At 38.7% G+C, this 24427-nt stretch overlaps 1 protein-coding gene across 3 annotated transcripts in view; it reads right to left on the bottom strand.

Moving 5' to 3' along the window:
• The window catches only part of Lrrc8c (leucine rich repeat containing 8 VRAC subunit C), a 99261-nt gene that overhangs the window by 31922 nt on the left and 42912 nt on the right, over positions 1-24427 (bottom strand). For all 3 annotated transcript variants that reach the window (XM_078026688.1, XM_078026689.1, XM_078026687.1), the window contains one exon: positions 7778-7919. In XM_078026688.1, the coding sequence (XP_077882814.1) occupies positions 7778-7915 (138 nt within the window). In that variant the 5' untranslated portion in view covers positions 7916-7919. The remainder of the gene's footprint in view (positions 1-7777; positions 7920-24427) is intronic.

The raw sequence follows: 24427 nt of genomic DNA, 5'->3' as shown, positions 1-24427 counted from the left end.
ATATTGAATCCAGGAGCATTTAACTAATGAGCCACATCCCCAGCCATTTTTACTTTATTTTGTTTTTTATTTTGAGCAGGGTGTTGCTAAATTGCTGAGGCTGGCTTTGAACTCAAAATCCTCCTCCTTCAGCCTCCCAAATCGCCGGGAATACAGGTGTGCGCCACCATGCCTTGCTATAATGTGGGTTTAGAAACAGTGTTTTTTTCACCTCAGTATTCTCCATTGTCTCTACAGATATGAGAAAGGCTGCTCTTCAAACTTGTCACCATCCAAATGATTTTTGTTTCATATTCCCCAAAGACCCATACAGAATGGTGATGTGTAGCAGGTGCACAGAAACTTTCTAAAGCACATTTTAGGTGAGGTCTTCATTTTAACCCTATTCCTTAGTGTCATCTGCTACTTCATCAGTAGTCTAAATTTTACCTTAAGTTAAGTAAGAATCTAAGAATTTCTGGGTCTTCACCTGTAAATTCAATTTGACCAAAAATCCAAAAAATCTTCTAGAAAATCTCAGAGCATGGGACACAGGATTGCAAGAGGGGAGTAGAAGAAAGAATTCAAGGCACATTATCAAAATGAACTCTTGTGCAATCACTTGAATCCTGTAATTTTTCCTTCCTGTATTTTCAGTGAATTGACTGAACATTTGTGAAGGCCACTTGCCATGGGGCTGACATTGATAGCTCTAAATCAGAGAAGTAGAAATGAACCTCAGTGTGCACCAGAAGTCAAAGTGTGACCCACAAGCTCAGATGTTCCAAACTCTTTGATAGTGTTGCCCAGCTGATCAGTTTGTTCCTGGAAAATTGGTTACATCCACTGGACTCTTTGTAGATGGGCTAAATTCACTGAGAGCATTCCTTTGTGGGTCTCCCTCCCTCCCCTCCACCCCCACTCCTCCAAATTCAGAAAGCAGGAAATGTCCTTTCTGTGCAACAATCACAAGGCAGGTCCCCTAGGGCTTCCGGGGGCTTGAATCTTCCAATTCCTGTTTCTGGTTTCTAACTGTTAACTCTGTATTTGGTCATGAGCTCCCTGTGGGCTGGTGTGGATTTGGTCATAATAAGATAACCTGGAGTTACTGATCAGAAATCTAAAGCAATCTTATTTTTCCAGGAAGCAACACAATGACCTTTGAGAATCTGGTCTATTTATTGAGTGTGTTAAGTTTTTGAATTGTGTTGTTTATAGCACAAAGTTGGCTGTTTACACTGAAGGTCCCTGAGGCTGTATGCCTATACAGGAATAGGATTCCTACACTCCTACATCCTCCTGTTTTACAGTGAGTTTAATTTGTTTCTTATGTGGACTGATGTAATTTAAGGAATGTTCTTTATACATGCACTTATTCCATAGCAGCCTTGAAAAAGGTTGCTTGCATAGAAATGAATAAATATTTGTCAGATGAGTAAGACAAGATTGATGATTCAAATCCTTTTATATCAAGGCAAGAAATAATCAACACTACTTTAACAGATAATAACCACCTCCTTCCCCCAGTGTTTTCCAAGTTGCATCCTACTAAAACTATATGAACATTACCTTTTAGGAGTAAACAGTAATCAACTATTACTTGCCATAAAAGAAGCAGTTTTCAAACTACCCAAAAAGCTATTGGATTACCATTTTATTAGCAATGAGTGATCTCCCACCTTAGATTTGGCTTTGTCATGTTTCAAGCCTAGGAATTAAACTTGCTTTGGAAATAAAAGAATAATCACATGTTCCTTTTGCAAAGGGAAAATCAAGGCATAAAAATTTATTTAACATTTAAATATCACCCTGGAATTGGAAAAGGAACTTGAGCTTCACAGAGAACCCTTTGTTTTTACAGTTATCAATCATTTAGCCAATTTCAGGGGATTATCATAAAGAAGTTGAAATAAGAGCTTAAATTCCTCTACCAAAGAACTGTACTTTCATTTGCAAATTAATCCTGGCCAGTTTTGTTTTCTTTAACAATTTATACCATGTTTTTGCTTATTTCTTTAATGCTTACTGTAAAATATATTCTTTATTTTTTAAATAGCAGGTATATAGTAAATAACCTTTAAAAAATTCAATCCATCATTTAGCAAATTGATTTTTTTAATAACTTCCTATTCCCTTTAGTCATTTTGTACTTGTTTTAAATACTGAAAATCCTGTCTTACAAACAAAACTTTGGCTATGCAATCTATCTAATCATAATGGTTCCATAATATTCTACTCCAGTGAACACAGGGATGAAAAAAGCACAGGGATGAATCAACCTGAGATTTGATTCCTGGCTGCATCCTTTGAAGCAAGTTATGTAACTTCTACACTTCAGAATTCTTGTTTGAAAAATGAGAAAAATATTCATTCTGGGAGCTAAAGAAAGTGCATACAGATTCCAGCACAGGTCTCCTTATGCATTACTCAGTGGAAGTGCTATTGGCATTCTCTACAGGATGATTTCTGTTATATGGAACATCCCACCCATGGCAGGGTCTTTGGTATTCCTGACTCTGACCCCTAGAATGCCACTAGGGCCCTCTACCACTGTATCAATCAATGAGGTCTTTGTGAAATGATCATAGTAAATTGTCTGTTTATGCTGCTTTTTCTTCCATTCCTCTTTTAAAAATATGGTTTTGGCTTTGGATAGCCATTCTTTGAGACATCACTGAGTTATCTCCTCAAGTTCCTAACTTCCAGGGGCTGAGATGACAAAACATTCTATTTAATCTTTGGAGGTACCATCAAGGCTCACCCATTAGGAGGCATTGCTTATATATTTCTGTGCTCTTTAGACCATGCAAAACCTGCAGGCTTGGCTGTGCTATATTTCTCATTCAATGTCTTACACCCAATTCAGTGCCTGACTGACACATTGTTTGTGCTTTGGGATGCTAGCTGAATTTAGTGGCTCACCCCATATGAATTCTGAGCTCTGCAGCCTTTATATTCTGGCCCAGTATTCTCATTTTTTCTCAGAACCTTGGCATCTCAGACTATACTTCCTGTATCCAGCCAATTGGCATCAGATTTCCTTTTAAAGCTTGTAAAGATGAAGCAGGCTTGTGCGAAGAGCCCAGGCTTGAGAACCTGTCTAAATGAGGGAGGTAACAGGAGTGAGGTAACATGGATGCTTCCGTGTCTTCTGAACATTATAGGCAGGATGCAGCTGTGCTACAGGAAGATGATTCTGACTTAAGGAGGCTTACGTTGTGCTTGACACCCTCCTGAACTCACAGTGGACCTATCTTCTAACGATGTCCACTGCAGATGGTTTTGTAGGTACTCTCTTTTTCAATCATTTGATTTCAAATAAACTACTAGTCTTTAATGACATGTTGTTTCCTTTTTCTTTTCTGCATTTCATCCTGCCCTGGTATATGTAAACATGAGATATGATCTCCTGGGCTTGTCAGGCAGATCCTGCTGCAGCTCCAGAAGCTCTGACATAGTAATAAAGTAAGACAGATTTATAGTCCTGTTGATCTGTGTTACTTCTAGTTTCCAAACTGGCCATTCCAAATCTTCACGCTTCTCTTTGAAAGCCCCTACATTTCACTACTTTCCTTGCTGCTTTTCCTGATTCTTTCCACCCTCACAACTTTTAGCAGATGTATAAAAGCAGACTTTTTTTGTACATCACAAAGAAACCAGAAACTATAAGATATAACTCCCATCATTTCTATCACCATTCCAAATAAAAGTGTATTTATTGCCATTAGTCCTATTCTGGTGATAAATACCCTTTCCACCCAAATTGAGGAGGATCCTTCCATCTGGATCCTGGATCCATCTCCCCTTCTTCCTGAAGATAAACATTCATCATTAATCTTGAACCCTAGGGTCTCATATCCAACTGCTTACTTAATATCCAGACTTTGATGGTAAGCATATATTCCCAATGTAACACACTCAAAACCAAACTTTTTCCATTTGCTCAGGTCTAAAAACCTTAGTCATCTTTGATGTCTCCTTTTCTCTCATATTTCTCATTAGATCTTTCAGCCAATCTCAGTGGAATTTCTTTTAACTTATATTCAGAACTGCTATTTCCACCCTGGTCCACACCCTCTGATTCATTTCTCTCCTGGATTATTGCACCAGCCTTCCAAAAACATCACTCGGCTTCCATCCCTGCCCTCCCATAGTGTATTCTGGATGGCTGTAGAGATGGTCTTGTTAAAACATAAGATTATGACCTTTTGCTTAAAATCCTCCAAATGCATCTCATCTCCTAGCAAAGTTGCCTTTCAGTGGCTGACAAGGTCCTGCATGATGTGGCACCCACTGCCTCCTGGGCCTCACTCACTGCTCTAGCACCCTGGCCTGCCAGCTTGTCCTTCAACCATGCCAGGGAGAGCTCTGCTTCAGGCTTAGAATGTTATCGGGGGTCTAGAGTCACCCTCAATGTTCAGACTGATAAGATCATTATAAACCTTATGTGACACCAGAATCACTTAGAAGATACAGGATTGGAGGCACAGCTTGTCAGCAAGGCAGGACCGAGCTTCCTTCTTTGGGAAAATCTTCACAGTTGTCCATGCTGTGGTCCACACTGCTGCCTAGAGTTAGTGTCCCTCCCAGTATCTCCTCCCCCCATATCTCAGGTATAAGGAAAAGACCCATCCTAGGCAGATCCAGGACCTACCCTGACTTAAAAACTTTGAGCCCTAAAGAAGCAAACATCTCTTGCAGCTTGACCCATAAATCTTTGATGTACCGAGCCATACAGTTACAAGTATTACTACAATCACAGAAATCCAATGAAATGGCTTCCTACCAGGCTTTTTATCTCTTTCCCAGCCCAGATATAGCTGACCAATCAGTGGTCATTTATGCCAGGAGCAATATGGCCCACTAACACAGTTAACTTTCCATCTTTACCAGGTCTCTGGGAAACAGTGAGAAAGCTGAGAAAGTTAAGAAAGTCAAATTCTGCAGAAGGTGAAGGGTCCTATTAACCCTTTGTTATGTGCCCCTTGTTCTTGCTGTTCTCTCTGCTAGGAAGGCTCCCTCCAGGACTTCTACATGGCCTGCTCCTGCACCTCCTTTTCTTTCTCAGCCAAAGTTCACAACTCCTAATTCTCCTTCTGGGATATTCTACCATGAATGCTTTTCTTATTTTTCCCATTGCTCTGTTCACCTTCTAACATATTATAGTAGTCCTCTTTGTGAATTCTTTGAGGTTTTGGGTTCTTGTGGTCTGAAAAAATTAAATGGAAAATTTCAGAACCAAGCACTCCCTAAGTTATAAAGTACATGTACTTCTGAGCAGTATGATGTTAGTCTCTTAGTAACTGCCTTGGTTATCAGATTGACTGCTGTGTCTTACTGCTTGTGTTCAAGGTACTCTGTTTTTTTTTAATGATTCTCTTTTTAAAAATATTTATTATTATTATTATTTAGTTGTAGATAGACACAGTACCTTTATTTATTTTTATGTGGTGCTGAGGATCGAACTTAGCGCCTCACATGTGGAAGGCAAGCATTCTACCACTGAGCCCCAGCCCCAGCCCCCTGGTTTTAATAATGACCATAAAGCACAGGAGTAGTGATGCTGGCAAAGTAGTCCTGCCAATGAGGAGTTGTAAAGTGCTTTCTTTAAGTGAAAAGGTGAAAATTCTTGATTTAATAAGAAAAGAAAAAGAAATAATATGCAGACGTTGCTAAGATTTACAATACAAATGAATAGAGAAAAACACAGGTTTTGGTAGTATCCCCACTTTCTGGCACCCATTGGGGGATCTCCAGGGAACGAGATATTTAATTTACTAACCAATCTTGCTTAATTTACATGTTAATTTTCCCACAGAATTTAAGTTCTATAAGGGAGATTTTTACCTTTTATTTTTTAATCCTTCAGTAATGCCAGAACTATGTCAGGCACACAGTAGGTTTTTAAACAATATTTTGTTAAAATTATGACATTCTTAATATTTTGTTAAAATTAATTTCTGCTCTTTCTCTCTTTTAGCCTCTAGCTTCTCATCCTTTCTTGGGCAGGTGGGAAGCGGGCAAAATGGTTTTGGTGACCAAATAAAAGGCAGTGTGTTGTCAGGGTTAAGAAAAAGGACTTTAGGTCTAAACTGCATGATGTGAATAAGGGCTTTGCCACTCACCTTAGGAGGTTTCCCTAACCTCTGAGCTGCAGGTATCCCATTCATAAATGGGGATATAATAACAGCATCTATATTCTAGAATTTCCATGAGAAAGAAATGAGTTAAAATGTGTGTAAAGTGTCCAGAAGAGTGCCTGACACACAGGAGCACTGCATGACAACTACTAATAAAATCAACTTTAACAAGACCTTTATTTCCACGCTGCACTACTTCTAGCTATTTCTCTCACTGCCTACCTCCTCTTGAGCTGATCTTCCAGCTCTTCTTCCAGCCCAGCTGCCCATGGCCTTTAACTTCCACCTATCTTTCCAACCACCAAAACCAGGATTTCTAAGGACCCAGGTGTTGCTTTTCTTTCCTTAGTCTGAGTGGGCTGAGAACTGCCTGTTGTCGCAGATCACACCTTTCTTTGGCTTCTGTCACTCCTCCTGCCTGGTTTCCATCTGTCCTTACCACTGCTTCTCAGTCTCCCTCAGAAGCCTCCCTTCCTCTGCCATGCACTCTTCAGTGTTGTTCCTGACAGTCTCGCTCACCACCTTCTCCTGGGTGATCCCATTCAAAGGCATGGTGCCGACTTCCATACAAATGACACCCAATCTGTGCCAGTCCTACTGAATTTCCCAAAGATGTTGTGTTCTTTGTCACATTCATGACTTAGAGATTTCTCTGCTCTTTCTGGCACCTTCTCCTATGCCCAGCTCCCACCGCCTGACTAATTCTACCTGGTTTTCCAAGTTTTCTCTTTTTTTGGAACCGCGGATTGAACTCAGGGGCACTCGACCACTGAGCCACATCCCCATCCCTATTTTCTATTTTATTTATAGATAGGGCTCACTTAGTGCTTTGCTTATTGCTGAGGCTTGGCTTTGAATTCATGATCCTCCTGCCTCAGACTCCCAAGCCGCTGGGATTATAGGTCTGTGCCACCATGCCCAGCCTGGTTTTCCAAGTTTTAATGCAACTATTACCTTTTCTCTTGTCCTATAAGCTAAGCCCTTTGTACTCCCTTCCTGCTGTGGAGACATCTGTATCATAGTGCAATACAACGTCTGTCTCCTGATTGCTAATGTATTTAGTTCTCCCCCAGAAACGAACTACTCACAGGTATCCATCTGCTCAAAGTATGGTGCAAAATATATCTAGATTCAATATATGAATTACATCTATGTAGAATACATTTTGATTGTGTTACAGTTTAATTCAGAACTGAACATTGGACAAAATAATGATATCTCACCAAAAGAGTAGTTCTTTCAGAAAATCTTACAAGCTTTTATAAGCAAAAACCCCTAAAAAGTTCTGTTTTGGCAATGTAAATGTCACTACGGAAATATATAATATATTCTATAGTAAAGTCAATTTTGAAAGGTAGGCTCCCTCTTTGATGTTGGTGACATTGACTTGACAATAGCCAACTGCAGTTGGGATCATCGAAATCTCACAAGTACCATATTTACCTTATTAGAAAAAAGTTTAGTAAATACGTGTCTCAGGCTCCCTGCCATGATTACAAATGCCATATACAAACAGAGAAGAGCAACTAATATTTACATGGTTAAAAATGACACAGCCAGCTCTTTTTAAGGAGCTTCAATGACTTGACATTTAAGAAGCTTCAATGACTTGACATTTTTTTACCCTGGCCCCATTTCGCCATGGTTCTTGCACCTACCTGTAAAGTACATCCAAATACACCGATCATCAGCATGGCCACGGACAGGTAGTCGGTAAACACGTCCCACCATGGCTTCAGCACCCGGAAGGCAGGCTGCTGCTCAGAGAACTGCCGGAATTCTGTCACTGGAATCATGTTTCTGAGAAAGGAGAGACTGCTGGTGAATTAACTTATCTTCAAGCACAACATAATACTAGTGACCCTTTTACCAGCTTTTGAAATGCTGCTTCAGCCCATCAGAAGCCCAGGTCTGCAGAAGCCCAGGAGCTGTCTGGGAACCAGGGTCTCAATGAGCCACTAAGTAAAACCACCAATTGAGGAAATGAGGAGACTCCCATGGACAAGGCAAGGACCTTTCCTGAACCACTGTCCAGTAGTCAGGCTCACTCGTGCTTCAGTGGGCAGAAGGACCATGGCCAAATCCCAGTTATTTCTTGGACCTCTGCTTGCCTCAAGCAGAACACAAAGACGCCAGCAAGAACAGAGCCCACCCTATAAAATGCTTTAATTTAGCTCTCTATCTTGCCTTCTTGGGTTACTGCTTTAAACTATTTTTAAAGTATCATTTCGGCATTCATTTGTGTTATTTCTTTACTGAGCCCTACTTGTAACACATTTTATTTCCTCTACAAGGAAGGAAAACCATTTTGCCATGTGGTTATTGTCTTTTAAGAGAGATCTTATTGGTGGTATTGGTGGATTGGAAAGTACCACAATTTCACTTCCTGTCCCCATTTTCTCTGTGATTTTTTTTTTCTTAAGTACTAGGGATTGAATCCAGGGACACTTTACCACTAAGCCACATCCCCAGACCTTTTTATTTTTTATTTTGAGACAGAGTCCCACTAAATTGCTTAGGGCCTTGCTAAATTGCGGAGGCTGGCTTTGAACTTGTGATCCTCAGCCTCCCAAACCACTGGGATTACTGGCAGATGCCACCATGCCTGCTTGTGCTTTTCTTTTGTCTTGATTTCTGTTCTCTATTTCTTATGCTTTTCATATGCCATTGATACCCTCTCACTTATGCTGATTTTTTTTTCCTCTGAGAAATCAGTTTGCCCTGGAAATTTACTATAGTTTGGGTACGTGTCCCCCCCAAATTTCATATATTCAAGGCTTAGTCACTAGCCTGTGGTTCTCTTGGGAGTTGGTGGAACCATTAAGGTTGGGGTCTAGTGGAAGGTTTTATGCCACAGGGGACATGCCCTTAAAGAAGATGTTGGGATGCCAGCCCTTTCCCCTCTTCTCTTTGCTTCCTGCCTTCCATGGGAAGAACAGCTTGCTCCACCATGCTTCTCACCATCGTGTACTATCTTGCCATAGGCTCCAAAGCAACAGGTCAACCAACCATGCACTGAAACCTCCAAAAGTGTGAATAAATCTTTGAGAATAAACCTTTCCTGTTTTAAAGTTGATCTGTCTCAGGTATTTGTTACACTGACAGGAAGCTGACTAACATAAAATTCCTATTTGTGTCTAAATGACAGAAGCTAAGTGAATGGGGTACACATGAGGTTCTGCACAAAGGGAAAGAGGCATATCCCTTTCTTGATCTGCATTCTCCTTTGTCACTCTCATCATCATTGCCTTTACTGTGGGAAGAAGCATTCTTTCCTTATTTTATGGCAAGGAATAAGGGAGGCCAATGAAGGCCAAAATGAGAAACTCTCTCTTCAATCTTCTTTAGATCTAATAATCTAGCTTTCGATACCCATCCTTCCTGCTTAGTCCTAACTAATAAGGCAGAGGAAAGGTCACATTTGCTACTCTGTCTCCTAAATCTTGTTTGGTTCATGGATTTTCCCTCCCTAACACTGAATGAAGGACTATACTATAAACACCCTGGATAAAAGCCAAGCTTTTCCTTTGAATTTATTGGTGTTTATAGCTTTAGAAAATATTGTTATTCATTCTGTCCTCTGCCTTATGACTTTTCTTAAACAATAATTTGCTTTCCTTTTGCATCTGTACTTTTACAATGTTAAAAATTTCAGCTGCCTCATGATGCTTTCTACTATGACCTATCTACTCGACATTTCTGTAGCACTTGAAAGATTTCTTCATGGGCTGCAAACTTTTTGAGAATAGAACTGATATAGTGTGTGTGTGTATGTGTGTGTGTGTGTGTGTGTGCGCGCGCGCGCGCGCGCGCGCGCGCGTGCGCGTCCTTAAAACAGACACTGTAGGCAAACCACACCTCCTAAGTTACTTCATACAGTCATGGTGCCATTAAAATTTCAGACTAGCTCACACTTTGACTTTCCTGACATCTTATGGTCTCTTTTATCAATAAATCACAAGAATCTCACTGACCCAAATATGTTCCAGTCAGTTGTTTCAGTGATAATCAGATAGGTACTAATTCATCTTAACTTCCAAGTTCTGCTTCAAGAACTACTGTCTTGTTTCACTTTGAATGCTATGATGTCCAAAAACAAGATGCCCCCCAAAACTGTTGAATAAATGATGAATGCATTTACATGGCCATTCATGGAGCAATGCTTATTTAACTCATATTTGGGATGATCCCATTTAGCAGCAGAGAAAGTGACAATTATCAAAGTACCTGTGCCAAAGTCTACTATTCCTTGACAGATTTTGTTGTTGTCTCTTTGATGATAAGTGCCTTTATATCTTGGAGGAAATTAAGCTTATTCATTGAAGCTGGGACAGTTTCAAGAGGAAAATGAACAGTGGTTCTCAAACTTTTTGGTCTTAGGACTACTTCATGCTCTAAAACATTAGAGCTCCAAAGTGTTAGTATCAGTTATCATAAATATTGTGATTGTCTGAATCTGGAGTGTCCCTCTAAAGCTCATGGTTAGGCAATGCAGCAATGGTCAGAGGAAAAATGATTGTGTCCTAAAGACTCTTAGCACATCAATGGATCCAATAATTTGATGGATTAATAATTTGAATTAATTTACTGGGAGGTGGTAAAAACTATAGACAGGAGGGGCATGAATGAAGGAAGTAGGTCACTGGGGATATGGCCTTGGGGACTGCCCCTTGGTCCCTTCTCCCACCCCTCTCTCTGTGCTTCCCCATTGTTATAATTAGAGGAGCTTTCCTCTGCCACACCCTTCCACTATGTTGTTTCTGCCTTAGGATTAGATAACTATGGGCTGATGCTTCTGAAACCATGAGCTAAAATAAATCTTTCATCCTCTTAAGATATCCTTGCTAGTATTCTGGTCACAACAGTGAACTGTGACTGACTGACTAACACATATTTTTACCATGTTAGAAATTAAAACCAAGAAATTTTAAAAATATGTTAATTCATTATAAAAAATAAAATCAATCCAGGTTAATATGTATTATCATTAAAAAGGACTATATTTTCCAAAACACAGAAATTAGAATAATGGCATTATTTTACCTTTTTTGTATATCTCTTTAATATCATCTTACTATAGAAGACAACTGAATTCCCAGATCTGTTTCTGCATTTAATCTATTGTGATACGTTGTTTGGGTTCAAATGAACAAGTAAAACACAGTCTCACAAATATATGTGGTTAGAAATGTGAGAAGTATCTCAATAGCTTTTTCAAGTTATTATGGATATTCATATTTGAGACTATACTAAACCTTGACTTGCAACATGGAATCTGGAAACCATATCAATTAACTTTTTAAATCCCATAATAAAACCCCTTAGTCTGTCTTATACTTCAAATAAATCTTTTTACCCAAGCATGATTCTGTAATAGCATGCATTAGTAATTTGGAAACTAATGGATCACTGAGTTATGTAATCTTCTAAATGTTGACACATTTCATTGTATAATATTAAAAAATCAGTACAATATTAAAAAATCATAGTAATTAATATCAACCACTGCTATCATCAGAAGAATTTTTTAAGTACTGGGAAACTGTCAAGCTCATGGTGGTGGATACAAGTTCTCCAAAATTCTAATTATTATTTAAGAATACGAATTTCATTACTGTCAACAAATATTTGCTGCTCTCCTTTAAGTTGCACGTTCACTTCATTCATTTTGTGAATATAACATGCCACATACTCAAAAATAACCAGTTGTTTTATTCAAGTAAAAGCAATGTGACAAAGTAGCTAATTCAACCTTCAACTCAAATATCACAGGGCTTTCCTTCCCTTGAGACGCCCCTCTCCTGTGGGAGGAAGCTGTAGTGCTCTGTGTGTTTTTCCCATTACATGACCTAGTGTACTAATGTAATTTAGAGTCAAGGGTTGACAGCTACTAAAGTAATAATTTTTACTGCTTCAAAAGGGACATTAAGAGAAACTGGCTTAAAAAAATAAATTACAAGTGTGTGCCCATGAAGAATACAGCCCCTATAGTATAATATGGTGCCTCTCTCTTGATTCATGCAAAGGTACTTTGTCCACCATTGATTTTGCACCATTGATAAAAAGGGCAAAAAACATTTTAGCATTATATTTTGATCTGTGAGATCCCTTAAAAAGGTCTGGGCTAGCATGGTTCTATGGACCACACTTTGAGAACCACAGAGGTAGGGAACCACACTGTTCCTTTCTTTAACTATGGCTTTCCTTTAAAAAGCAAGGGCCTGGGCCTCCACAGCAGGAGAGGTTCCCTGAGTCCTTGGCTGAGTTGTCTCACAGGCATCATGCTTTTAGTATGGGAAATAAAGGAATCAAAGCAACTTAAGTGTTCCTGCTGCTTCTTAATATCAGCACAACCTAGTTATAATGGATTACATGGCTGGTTACAGAAAGAGCTGGTCAAGACGATGCAGCTTTTTTTAGTGTTACAACGAAACTTTTATTGATTGTACCTAAACTCTTTTGGTTGTGTATATATATGTGCAGATATATATCCACATACATATACATAGTACTACATATAAACACATGTATAGATATATAATACACACATGGACTTTGTAGTTTTAATGTATCACAAAGCTCTAAGCTGTTATCCACCATAACATTAATCCATAACATTTTTGATACAAAAGGAAGAGTTCAATAAAAATCCCTCAACTAATGGATGGACTTTTTACTTGCTTAACTGAAAAATTTCTTTGTATTCTTCTTTCACAACTTTTAGTACCTCTGAACAATCATGCTCTGCAGAGACAACTACACTTGAATTCTCTTTCATTGTCACTATTGTTTCCGAGTTTTTTTGTGACAATTTCAAGAGTTATCACTGCAAACTAAAGGAGCCACTTCTGAATAAACTGCCAGGTTTAAGTAATTAGGGGGCTAAAGATCAACTGGCATAATTTTATTCCTCTTTATACAGTTTCTATTTCAGAAATGTAAATAATTACCCTTTATACTTCCTCTGACCCTAATTTTCAACTCATTATAAAATTTTAGCTTATCTAATTAGTAATGTCTTTGGGAAGATGCCATTTCAAATTAAATCAAGGATTCTGGTATCCTAATTTTAAAAATTCAAACTTTTACTTTATATTAATGCTTCTGTAAACTTTTGCAAAAACCACATGCATTTCTTTTTTTAAAAAAACACTTAACAAAAATTTCATTTTAATTGTTCTACATTCCATTTAAACTAAACTCTCAAAGATATAATTTAATCCTTTGATAAGAAATATTGGTAAAGTTAGGGGCAAACACAGTTTCATAGTTCTTTCTTTTATAGGGCTCTTCCTAAAATAATATATACCCATCAGGATAATTTTAATACTTTCTTGTCTAGAGTTAATTATATAAAATGTATTCTACTCTGTTTATTAGCCCATGACTTAAAGAATATCAAACTTATTCTACTTCCTTGTTGCCATGTTGACTGGTAATGCTGCTCTGCCCTCCTTTGGCTATTGGGTAGATATGGCTGCATTTGTTTTTCCACATTTTTCTGGCAGTAAACAGAATCACCTTTAGATGGCACAGTCAAATATCATTCAAGAAAACAAGGGCCATTCCAAATGATCATAGGAATCATGTCAGTAACCCAGTGAGTGGCTCTTAACAGAATAAACAAAAATAACTGAATGATTCCTGAATACATGAAACACGAGTGCTACAGAGCAGAAATCTACATATATTTTTCATCTAGGTTGTTATATCCAACGTTGGTTCTCATTTTCTCATCCTATTTGATCTATCAGCAGCATCTGACATGATCTGGCCATTCCTCTTTGGCTCTTCGGACATCACAGACTTTCTGTTTTCTTCCTACTTCCTGGTCTGTTCTTTCTTCCATTCCTTGGTTGTCTCCTCCTCTTCTCCCTGACTTTTATTTTGGAGTGCCCAGTGCTTAGTCTTTGGTCCTCTTTACTTTCCTGACTCATTTGCTCCTCTGGCAATTGCATCTGGTCTAGATGCTTTCATTTATATTTCCACTCAGACTCTTCAGACTCTCAGATCCAAACCTACCTGCTGTCTTCACTTCACATCTGCCAGACACATCAAACTTGGAATGTCCCATACCTACTCCTGTCACACTCCATGACTCCCCGACCCCACAGCAAAACCCTGCTTCTTCTACTTGTAGCTTTCCCATCTCAGTAAATGGCAACTCTATCTTAGAATCATCCTTGACCCCTCTCTGTCTCTTACATCCACATTCAATCTATTAAAAAAAACAACTTCTTTATTATGTTTTCTTAACCTACTGCCTCTTTTCTTCCACAAGAATGTAAGTTTCACAAAGGCAGGTCTTAATTTTTCAATTCCAATTTATTTTATTTTATTTTTTAATTGATTTTATTTTTTAATACAGGACAGCAGAATGCATTACAATTCTTATTACACATATATACCCCAATTTTTCATATCTCAGTTTGTATATAAAGTAGGTTGACACACAATTCGTGTCTTCATACATGTACTTTGGGTAATGATGTCCATCACATTCTACCAACTTGCTAATCCCCTGCCTCCTCCCTTTCCCCCTTCCTCCCCTCTTCCCTATTTTGAATTCATCTATTCCTCTCATGTTCCCCCTCCCTACCCCACTATGAGTCAGCCTCCTTATATCAGAGAAAACATTCAGCATTTGTTTTTGGGGGATTGGCTAGCTTTACTTAGCATTATCTTCTCCAATGCCATCCATTTACCTGCAAATGCCATGATTTTATTCTCTTTTATTGCAGAGTAATAGTCCATTGTGTATATATACCACATTTTTTAAAATTCATTCATCCACTGAAGGGCATTCTAGGTTGGCTCTGCAGTGAGCTATTGTGAATTTAGTTGTAGATGGACACAATACATTCATTCATTCATTCATTCATTCATTCATTCATTCATTCATTTATTTGTGGTGCTGAGGATTGAACCCAGTGCCTCACACATGCCAGGCAAGTGCTCTACCACTGAGCCACAACCCCAGCCCCTCAGTTTTCTAATTTTTATCAATGTATCACAAATACCTAGGAAATAAACCTTGGCATATGGTAGACAGTTAAAACTTGATGCATAAATTAGTGGATATTTGTAATTTTAGTGAAGAACCGCAGGCAATTGCCTTCAGCTTTAGAAATGATAATTGCAAAATGAAAGTACGCATCTGAGTAATGTCCTGGGAGGAAGGTCCCTCAAGGCAGGCTCAGGACGTGAGTGCAGCTGAGGCCAGTGTGGAGAAGGGCAAAAGAGGAAGGGCGTAGAAATACCACGATTTTACATTTATGGGTTCTTCTCAGTTGTGCCTGAAGGCTCCACAAATCAAAATAAAGTCCTGAGGATTTGTTTAAAAGAGTAATTATAAAATAAACTGCTTTTCCTCCCCTGGCAATACAAAGATGAAAATAAAAAGCCGGAGCCACATTCCTCCAATTACAATAAAAATTATATCTTTCTCCCTCGAGAGGGCATGCTTCTGGGTTATCTGATTATACAGTTGTGGAATACATGACAAAACATTTCTAGAAAACTCCACCAAAGGAGGATGTAATTATACAGCTCTGTAGACATATTATTAATTAAAAGAGCAAATCACGAATGTGTTACAAGATTTTAGAACCTGAAGGGGACCAAAGAGATCATCCAGTTCACATTCCCTCATTTTATGGGTGAAAAATTTGAGCCAAGAAAGATTAGGTGCCTTGCCCAAGGAACACAGCTGGTGATGAGCCATGATTTCTAACCAAATGTTTTTTCCCACTCTGGAGCTTATCGCTTTTAACATGTGACAGTGATTAGAACTTAAAGAAGAAAAATCACTAAGCAACAAAAAACAATGAACTCTTTTTGATTATTCCCTTCATACATTTGAAGAACAATCCTTTTATTCCCTTGTATTTTAGGGCACACATCTCAAGGCCTTGATATAAAGGAGGATTGTTCATGAGCATTTCTAGTTATCTTTATGGTAGTCTAAAGGTACCACTACAGATAGCACTGTAAATCCCCTAACTATATGCCACATGTTTAGACTAGTATAGGTCGCTTTTTTCTGTTACCAAGCATGATTCACTTTTGTTCACTCATGTGTGATGAGAGTGAATTACAGGTCAGGCACATTGCCATGTGCTAAGGGAAGAGAAGAGATCAAAACAGACAAGGAACTTCCCCTTGCCTACATATACATTCCTGGAAGAATATTTGCTAATGAAATTCCTAAGAAAATATTAATTAGAACTGCTCTTTTTTGTAAATAGTTTTCATTATTGTTTCCTGTGCCAATGATGTACTTAAAGAGGGTTGTTGTTGTTGTTGTTGTTGTTTTGTTTTAAATTTCACTAAGGACAAAGTTTACATTTTGTTCATTCTTCCAGAAAACAGTACAAGATCTTGGAAGAGGCCCTCATTACATATTTGTTAAACTGAAACACGCATAAGCATACATCCCACACACTTGTACACAAACCCAATTAAGTACTTTGTAGTAAAGACCATACTCTTCTTATATTATTATCTTCTTCGACAAAGCTTGATATTATAATAAATAAGAATGACTATTTACTATATATTACATTACCACATAAATAATGATTATTCAAAAAAAATCCTACCAAAGAGAATGCTTGAGAATGAGTCAGGAATTATTTATAATTTCAAACTTTAATACACAATGTTCTGTCACTGGTGCTGAAGAGGATGTATAGATCAATACTTTCTTATGTCTCTGCTTGTACCCAAGTACATGGCCATATTTTATGACTCCTTTGTTTGAACATTATTAAGAAGCAAGTGACAGAAAACAGAACTATACACAACAGTCTTATTAATAATATGGTAGTTTGGAATTTTGCATCTCTAAATCTTGCCAAGGTCTTAAAAGTTGGCTTTAACTTCTTTGGGATTTTTGTCAAATAGCTTCAGTTGTAATGCTATTAATAATTTAGTGCTTATTATGCACACTTCAAGTACATTTAAACTCAGAAGCCCTTTCTGATATGAGGCTAAGCTGTGATCTAATCGTTTTTTTTTTTTAAACTGACCATAAAAGACCACCAACTGAATGTTACTCCTTTCCTTATTCCTATATTCTGAATCCCTCTACAGTGTCAGAAATGGCTCAGCTCTCTGCATCCCATTGGCCTTCTTATTCTGTTTTTAAAATCTGCCTTAAAGCAGGATCCATGTTTGCAGGAAACAGAGTGTGTACAAGCCCCTGCCCAATAGGAGTGGATAACCTGGAATAGGCTGTGTGCTTCCCCTCCAGCCCCCAGTCCCACTGACAGTGCTTCAGGAGAAGTTTGAGTTCATCTGATCAGTCTCAACAGCCAAAAACAAAGCTTAAGATTCACCTGAGTTTTATTTTTAAGGCTTTTATTTTCCTTTGGCAAACAAAGAGACTGAGGTTTATCTCCGATCTAGGCTTGTGCTCCCAGCAGCATTCACCCAGCACCTGATAGTACCCGCCAGAAAACCAAGCAGAGCAGAGCTACAGGCCGCTGCCTGGGATGCCATCTTCCCATGAAGGGGAGAGAAAGGGGAGGAAGGAGACAGGAAGGCCCCTGCTCTCCACAACATTACAACTAAAGCTTCTTGCTTATTTCTTAACTTCTGGAGTTAAGAGTAATCTGAAAATTGCAGGGATCACCTTTTATTTCACATTACTTGCTCTGGGGACCAAAACTGCTCTAGAAATTGTTGAGTTAAATTCTTACTGATTCTACAGGGCAAGGTGGTGGTTGTCATTTCTGTTCTGACCAGAAGTATAGCTTGTTTTTCAAATACCTTTTCACAAACATAGATGGTAGACTGGTAAGTACCAGCCATCCATAAGTGTGACAAGGAATCCAAAGCAACATTTTGTCTAAAAATCTTCCTCACTTGGTTCTTTCTTTCTTTCTTTCTTTCTTTTTTTTTAAATATGGGTAAAACTTTAAATTTCCAGGTATGTTAAAGTAATACTATAATGAAATAAGAGATTGATGTCAAACTGAAAGATTGACAGTATAACAGATTTACAGTATAATCATTAGGCCTTTATTTTATTTAATCATATTTGGTGCTGAGAATCAAACCCAGTGCTTCATACATGCTAGGTAAGGGCTCTACTACTTAAGTTACAACCCCAGCCCAGTATGATCATTTTTATCTTCCTGTCTTAATAAACTAATTTGTTTTTTCAGGTACTGGGGATTGAACTCAGGGGCATTCGACCACTGAGCTACATCCCCAGCCCTATTTTGCATTTTATTTAGAGACAGGGTCTCACTGAGTTGCTTAGTGCCTTGCTTTTGCTGAGGCTGGCTTTGAACTAGTGACCCTCCTGTCTCAGCCTCCTGAGCTGCTGGGATTATAGGCAGGTGCCACTGTGCCTAGTTTAATAAACTAATCTTTATAAAAATTTGCTATTTAAAATTTCCCTTGTAGTATTGGGGACGATGGAAGGTTTGATACTAACAAAAAAAATACTAACTACTGAGTACTTCTCTGGGGCCCCAAGAAGGCTGTTCAAGTGTCTTGCCAGTTCTTGATTTTTGTCTTTTCTGTTGAATGTGCTCAGTAAAATTCATGATGGAAAGAGGAAGTTCAGGTTCTCCAGGCTTTAGGAAAAACAGCTCTGCTGAAGGGAGCAACTATGGAACTTGTATTGCCAGACTCTCAAACTGACGTGAAATGCAACTAAGAATCCAAGTCCTGGGTTTTTGTCTACCTAGTCAATAGTGATAAATCTTTATTTATTTATTATTTGTTTATTTATGCAAAATCTTTGCCCTAAAAATAATTATTGGGTTTGGTTCTCAATTTAATGTACTGATTGAATGGTCACCTTTTTCAAGTTAGACATTATATGAGTTCCTTCTTCCAAGTTTTATTTTCTCATTATGAAATTAAACAAAAATATAATGTGAAGATATTCTGAGCTTCCAGAATCACACACTCAAAGTCTTGGAGGTAGGACATCAAAGATTTCTTCAGATGAAGGTTCTAGAACAATATGAGCAAAGGCTGCTGGCCTTTCAAATAAGATTGTGTCTAAAATATGTATGAAAAAAATGTCTTGGAAGGTACAAGTCATTTAATTAAAATAGATGTTTCTAAAGATGAATATATTCTTCATTTAAAAAAGATAGACAACTAACTCCCCTCTCCCCCCAAAAACAGTGAAACTAGGTGATATTCAATACATGATAGCAAAGAGTTAATGATCTATATGACTCATTAAAAGTGTAGAAAAAAGATTCAAATAATAGTGGCAAGGCCCTGTGCTAATCCTGCAACTGGATTGTTCTTAAAGTCCTCCCCCACTGCTTTGTAAACTCCTATGCATACTGTAGACTGAGGCTTTAGTGCCACTCAAAGGTAGCATTTCAGACTCTCAAAGCACCACGGACATACCTCAATGACCACAGGCATCATGTTCCATTCATCTGTGGTCTTGGGTTAATGCTGGTCTCCCCCTTGCCATAGACTCCATGAAGGCAGGAATATTTCATTTTTGTTCACCACTGTTTTCCTGATACCTCACTGTGTTTGGCACCTAAGTGCTGAATATATATTCACTGAATAAATAAATGAATAACTAGTAAAAACAAATTTTCAAATTAGTCCAAATGTAAGATCATGGATTTATTAATTTAAATCTTCTGACAGCAAAAATAAATTAAAAGAAGAAAATTTAAAGGCCCGTCAGCTAAGGCCGTCAGCCAAGGAGTGCCATCTTTATAGACAAAATGGTTTACTTGTAGATGCTATTATTAGTAAGAAAGTTGGTTTGGGGCTAGATGAGGTCTTCCTGAGAAAAATCATCTCAAAAATGTTGAGAGCTTTGCCAAATATATTTTTAAAAATGGTTGAAAGACCTAAAAAACAAAATAGAGGAGCTTAGCAATATATCAACTTGTATGGTGACATCTAAAGTGGTTTAAGAATGGGTTTTGTTCAGTAATTTCACCAGGAGAATGAAAGGGTGAATGGGGGTACCTAGAAGGAGAAAAAGTAGCTCAAGTTTTGCTGAATTGGGAACCTAAAAATATCAATTTTGAATACTAACAAATGAAAAACTAAGTAGAAAGGTCACAGGAATTCAATTAAAACTAAGTTTTAACAAGGAAAAACATAAGGCAAAAACAAGAAGGAAAAACTACTTTTAGAAGTCAAACACTTCAAAGATGAGATTGGAAGTTCTGAAGAGGAATTTAGGAATGAAATAGATGATCTTTTGGATGGTGGAAAATAGGCTTAGAGCCAAGGGAAAAGACAGGGCTTATGGAACAACTGTGGGGATGTTTGCTTTTATTTGTTCTGTTCCTCTTTTCAGATGACCCATATTAAAATGTTAATTCTGACCAATGTTTTAGGGACTTAAATTAGTTTCTGCAAAATAAAAAAATTATATTCAACAGAGAAATGGAAATTGGTAGAAAGATAGGCTGGTTCATTTTTACTAAGTCCTTGGACACAAGCAGAGTCAGCTTTGGGATTATAGTGGCAAAGATGTGAGTGGGGAAATGGGGTGGAGACAATCCAAGGACCTGATTCAGCCTGACCTTTCTGTTGCTGGAGGGAATACAGATTTATCAATGGAGAGAGCCACTCCTGGAGTACAAAGTTTCCCAAGGACAGATGTAGTACTTTAAAAGCTTTACATCCCTGACACCTACCATAGGTTCTTGCAGCTTTATTCATTCTTTCTACACATACTGGAATTGCTTTTATCTCCAAGGCATGATGTTCACTAATGTGGATAAAGCAGTAAGTAAGAAAATAGAACATATGTCTTTATGAACTTTGCCCTATGGTAGAATGAGGGTAAAACAACACACATTTAATCACAACTGAGACAAACATGAGGAAGTAGAAGTTGAGGATGCTCAGAAAGCACTGAGCTACCAGGAGTGTGGGTAGCAGTGACTGCATACAAATATGAAGCATCACCTGGAACATTTAGCCAGGTAAACTGGAATCCAGGGCCAGGAGTACATTTCAGATAGGGTGGAGGTCTATAATGATAGTTTCTGACTCCATTTAAGATGTTTTTTGTTGCCCTCCATTGATTATAAATCACAAATATTTGGTTTCTGTTTATTTTGAATAAATTAATTTGATATTTTCTATCTCTAGAGACAGAAGGACAGGACTGAACTGGTCCAGATGCTTTGAGAGGAGGATAACAAATCACACATTCTTAGATTAAATTGCCAAAAGTCTCACCAATAGACTTTATCTAAGGGATGTGTGAAAATCTATCAACATCATGTTGTTATAATCTGGATATGATATTCTCCCCAAAGTATGTGTGTTAATGCAGGAATGTTCAGAATTGAATTAAGAGAGCTGTAACCTAACCAGTGGATGAATCCACTTAATGGATTCATAATTTGAATGGACTAACTGGGTGGTAACTGTAGGCAGGTAGGTGTGGGTGGAGGACATAGATCACTAAGGGAATGGCTTTGTGGTTTATATTTTGTCCCTAGCACCTCTCTCTCTCTCTCTCTTTCTTCTCTCTCTCTCTCTGCTTCCTGGCTATTACAAGTTGAGCAGCTTTCTTCATTCACCCTTCTGCCATGATGTTCTGCCACATTTTGGGTCCAGAGCAATGAAGTTGGCCAACCATGGACTGAAACTGTGGGCCAAAAATAAACATTTCCTCCTCTAAGTTTTTCTGCTCAGGTGTTTTGGTCACAGTGATGGCAACCTGAGTAATGTGTGGAGCTTCACAGTTTCACCTAGTGTCTGAACGTTAAATAAGGGACTCTGCCATCCAGACCACGTGAACAGACCCTAAACTATATGGGTTCGTCTGCCACAGGATGCCTCAACTCTGATTCAGCGTAGAAATTTAAAATACCCCAAAGCTCTGGCTTAGTAGTTAACACATTTGATAGCAAGCAGCAAACATTGTTTTAGCATTGCAGTGTGGCAGCCATTACCAATGAAAAGGTTGGCTCAGCAATTTTCTGGGAATGAATACAAGACATAATGACGGGGGTCAAAGACTGCTTTCTGCCCTATGTCTGTCCAAATGTGTGCTAGCCTCCCATGTAATCGCCTCACTCAAAATTCATCCAGAATTCCTCCTTAGGAACTGAATTCTGAGCTGCACACTGAAATCCATTCTTGTCAAAGAATAAACTCCTATGATCTGTATTAAAAATTTCTTTAAAAAGATGTTTACTGGTAGATCCAAGATAGTGGGGCAGAGGGAGGCAGCATTCTGTGTCACCCCATGACCTGATACTCGTGCTCCTGCGTAGGAATCATGGCCACCATGCCCATTCAGGGCTCCAGGGCTCAGCGTCAGAGTAGGTCTCCCAACTACTTGCCCACGCAGGACTAACGGGTACCCAAGTGAGATCATCAGTGGAATCAGCACCCATACAGAACTTTTGGCCACCCACCAGAGCAGAAATCAATGATGCATGCATAGGAACTCAGCCACCACTCCCATGTGGATCCCCATCTACCAGTGTGGGGCTCCCCCAGAACTTCTATCTTGGGGCTCTGCAGGAACAGAGATAGTACCCTATGTGCAGGAGTCTGCCTGCACCCGAGAACTTCATACAGGCTCTGAAGTCAGCCGACAGCCACACATTGCACACCACAGAGCTCCTCTAGGAACTCATTGTCCAACGCCAAAGCCTGGCTCCCCCCACCTGAACCGACACCCCTTCGCTGAAAGCCACCACCTCCATCTTGAGTCACTTTAATCACCATCTTTAGTGTGGGCAACTCTCACTTTGGAACTCTGGATGGACAGGTACCCAGTTTCTAGCTACCCCCTCTCCCTAGCAGCTGCTACCCTGGCACAGTGAGTGCCCAACACAAAACAGCTTTCAGCTGGGCAAGTGCGCAGCACACCCAAAGCACCAGGCTCAAGAGCCCCTGAGAGAATGGTCCATTATTAGGAAGGGAGAGGGTGAGTGTGATATAGATCAGAGATTAACACAGAGACCAGGAACTGAGAGGTCTTCAAGTGAGATAAGAAGAAAGACCAGATGCTTGCATCATATGAGTAGACCCCAAAAGAGATCCGTGAGGTGCAGTCTCCCTTCAGGGATCGACAGATCCCACACCCTACTTCCAGGTGCCCTCCAATCAGGACCAACCCTCCCACCTTGGTTACCTTCACATCCTGAGGGGAGAGAGATACTAACTAACAACAGACAACCCCACCTATTGGATGAGAAGGGAAGCAGGAAGGATAACTGATCTCCAACCAAAACAATCCCTATTTTTTCCTTTGAGATTTTTTTTTCCTCCCTCTCTATTCTCCCATCCTCACATCCCCAACATACGTGAAACCAAGTACTTTGCATGAATTAGGATTTTGAGGACTGGTGCATCTCAATAGTATATTACAGATGTGTTGTATATTCGTTTAGTTGTTGCTTTGTTTTCTTTTTTCCCACCAATTTGTACTATTTAAACATTTTTTATTTTTCTTAATATATATGTGTTTGTTTTATGTACTCTACTGTCTTCCCACTTATTGTCTACCAAAAATTACTTCCTTTTTCTTCTCCTGCAACTAATATTCCTCTTTAGGTTTCTCTTTCACACTTCCTAAGATATAATAACTCTATATCCTCACCTCTTACCACCTCTGCATATCATCCTACTCCTCATCCCCAGTTCTTTGTCCACCATCAGAAACTGTAAACCATTTTATAAACCTACTGAGTATATTGTAGGTAATAATTGAATTCACCATTTCTGTACATTGTGACCAAACTGTAAACATCTTAACAGCAAATATTTGTTTTTAGAGTGTATATTGTTTATGTTAGGATCTGTTAACATTGTCTTTCACCTCAAAGGAGAGGTATTGGATCCTTATAGCACTATAAGCCTATAGGGTAAAAGTGGTAATGCCTCGGATCCACAGTGCTAGAAGGGAAGACGCACAAGCAATATGAAAAGATAAGGGAAGAAAGTGCCCCAAACAAATCAAGAGACCACATTATTAGAATCCATGGACAGCACAGCAGAAGAAACGACAGAGCAGAAGTTCAGGATATACATAATTAAAGTGTTTTGTGAATTAAAGGATGATATAAGAGAGTAAATACAGGCAGAAAAAGATCATTTTGACAAAGAACTACATAAACAAATGTAGGAAGCAAAAGATTACTTCAATAGGGAGATAGAGGTTCTTAAAAAAACAAACAGAAATCCTTGAAATGAAAGAAACAATAAACCAAATTAAAAGTTCAATTGAAAGCATCACCAATAGACTAGACCACATGGAAAATAAGACCTCAGATAATAAAGACAAAATATATAATCTTGAATAGAATGTAGACCACACAGTGAAAGTG

Source organism: Ictidomys tridecemlineatus, chromosome 11, assembly GCF_052094955.1.
Source record: "Ictidomys tridecemlineatus isolate mIctTri1 chromosome 11, mIctTri1.hap1, whole genome shotgun sequence".
NCBI classification, from domain to species: Eukaryota; Metazoa; Chordata; class Mammalia; order Rodentia; family Sciuridae; genus Ictidomys; species Ictidomys tridecemlineatus.
This window is presented reverse-complemented; position numbering and strand designations above follow the sequence as displayed.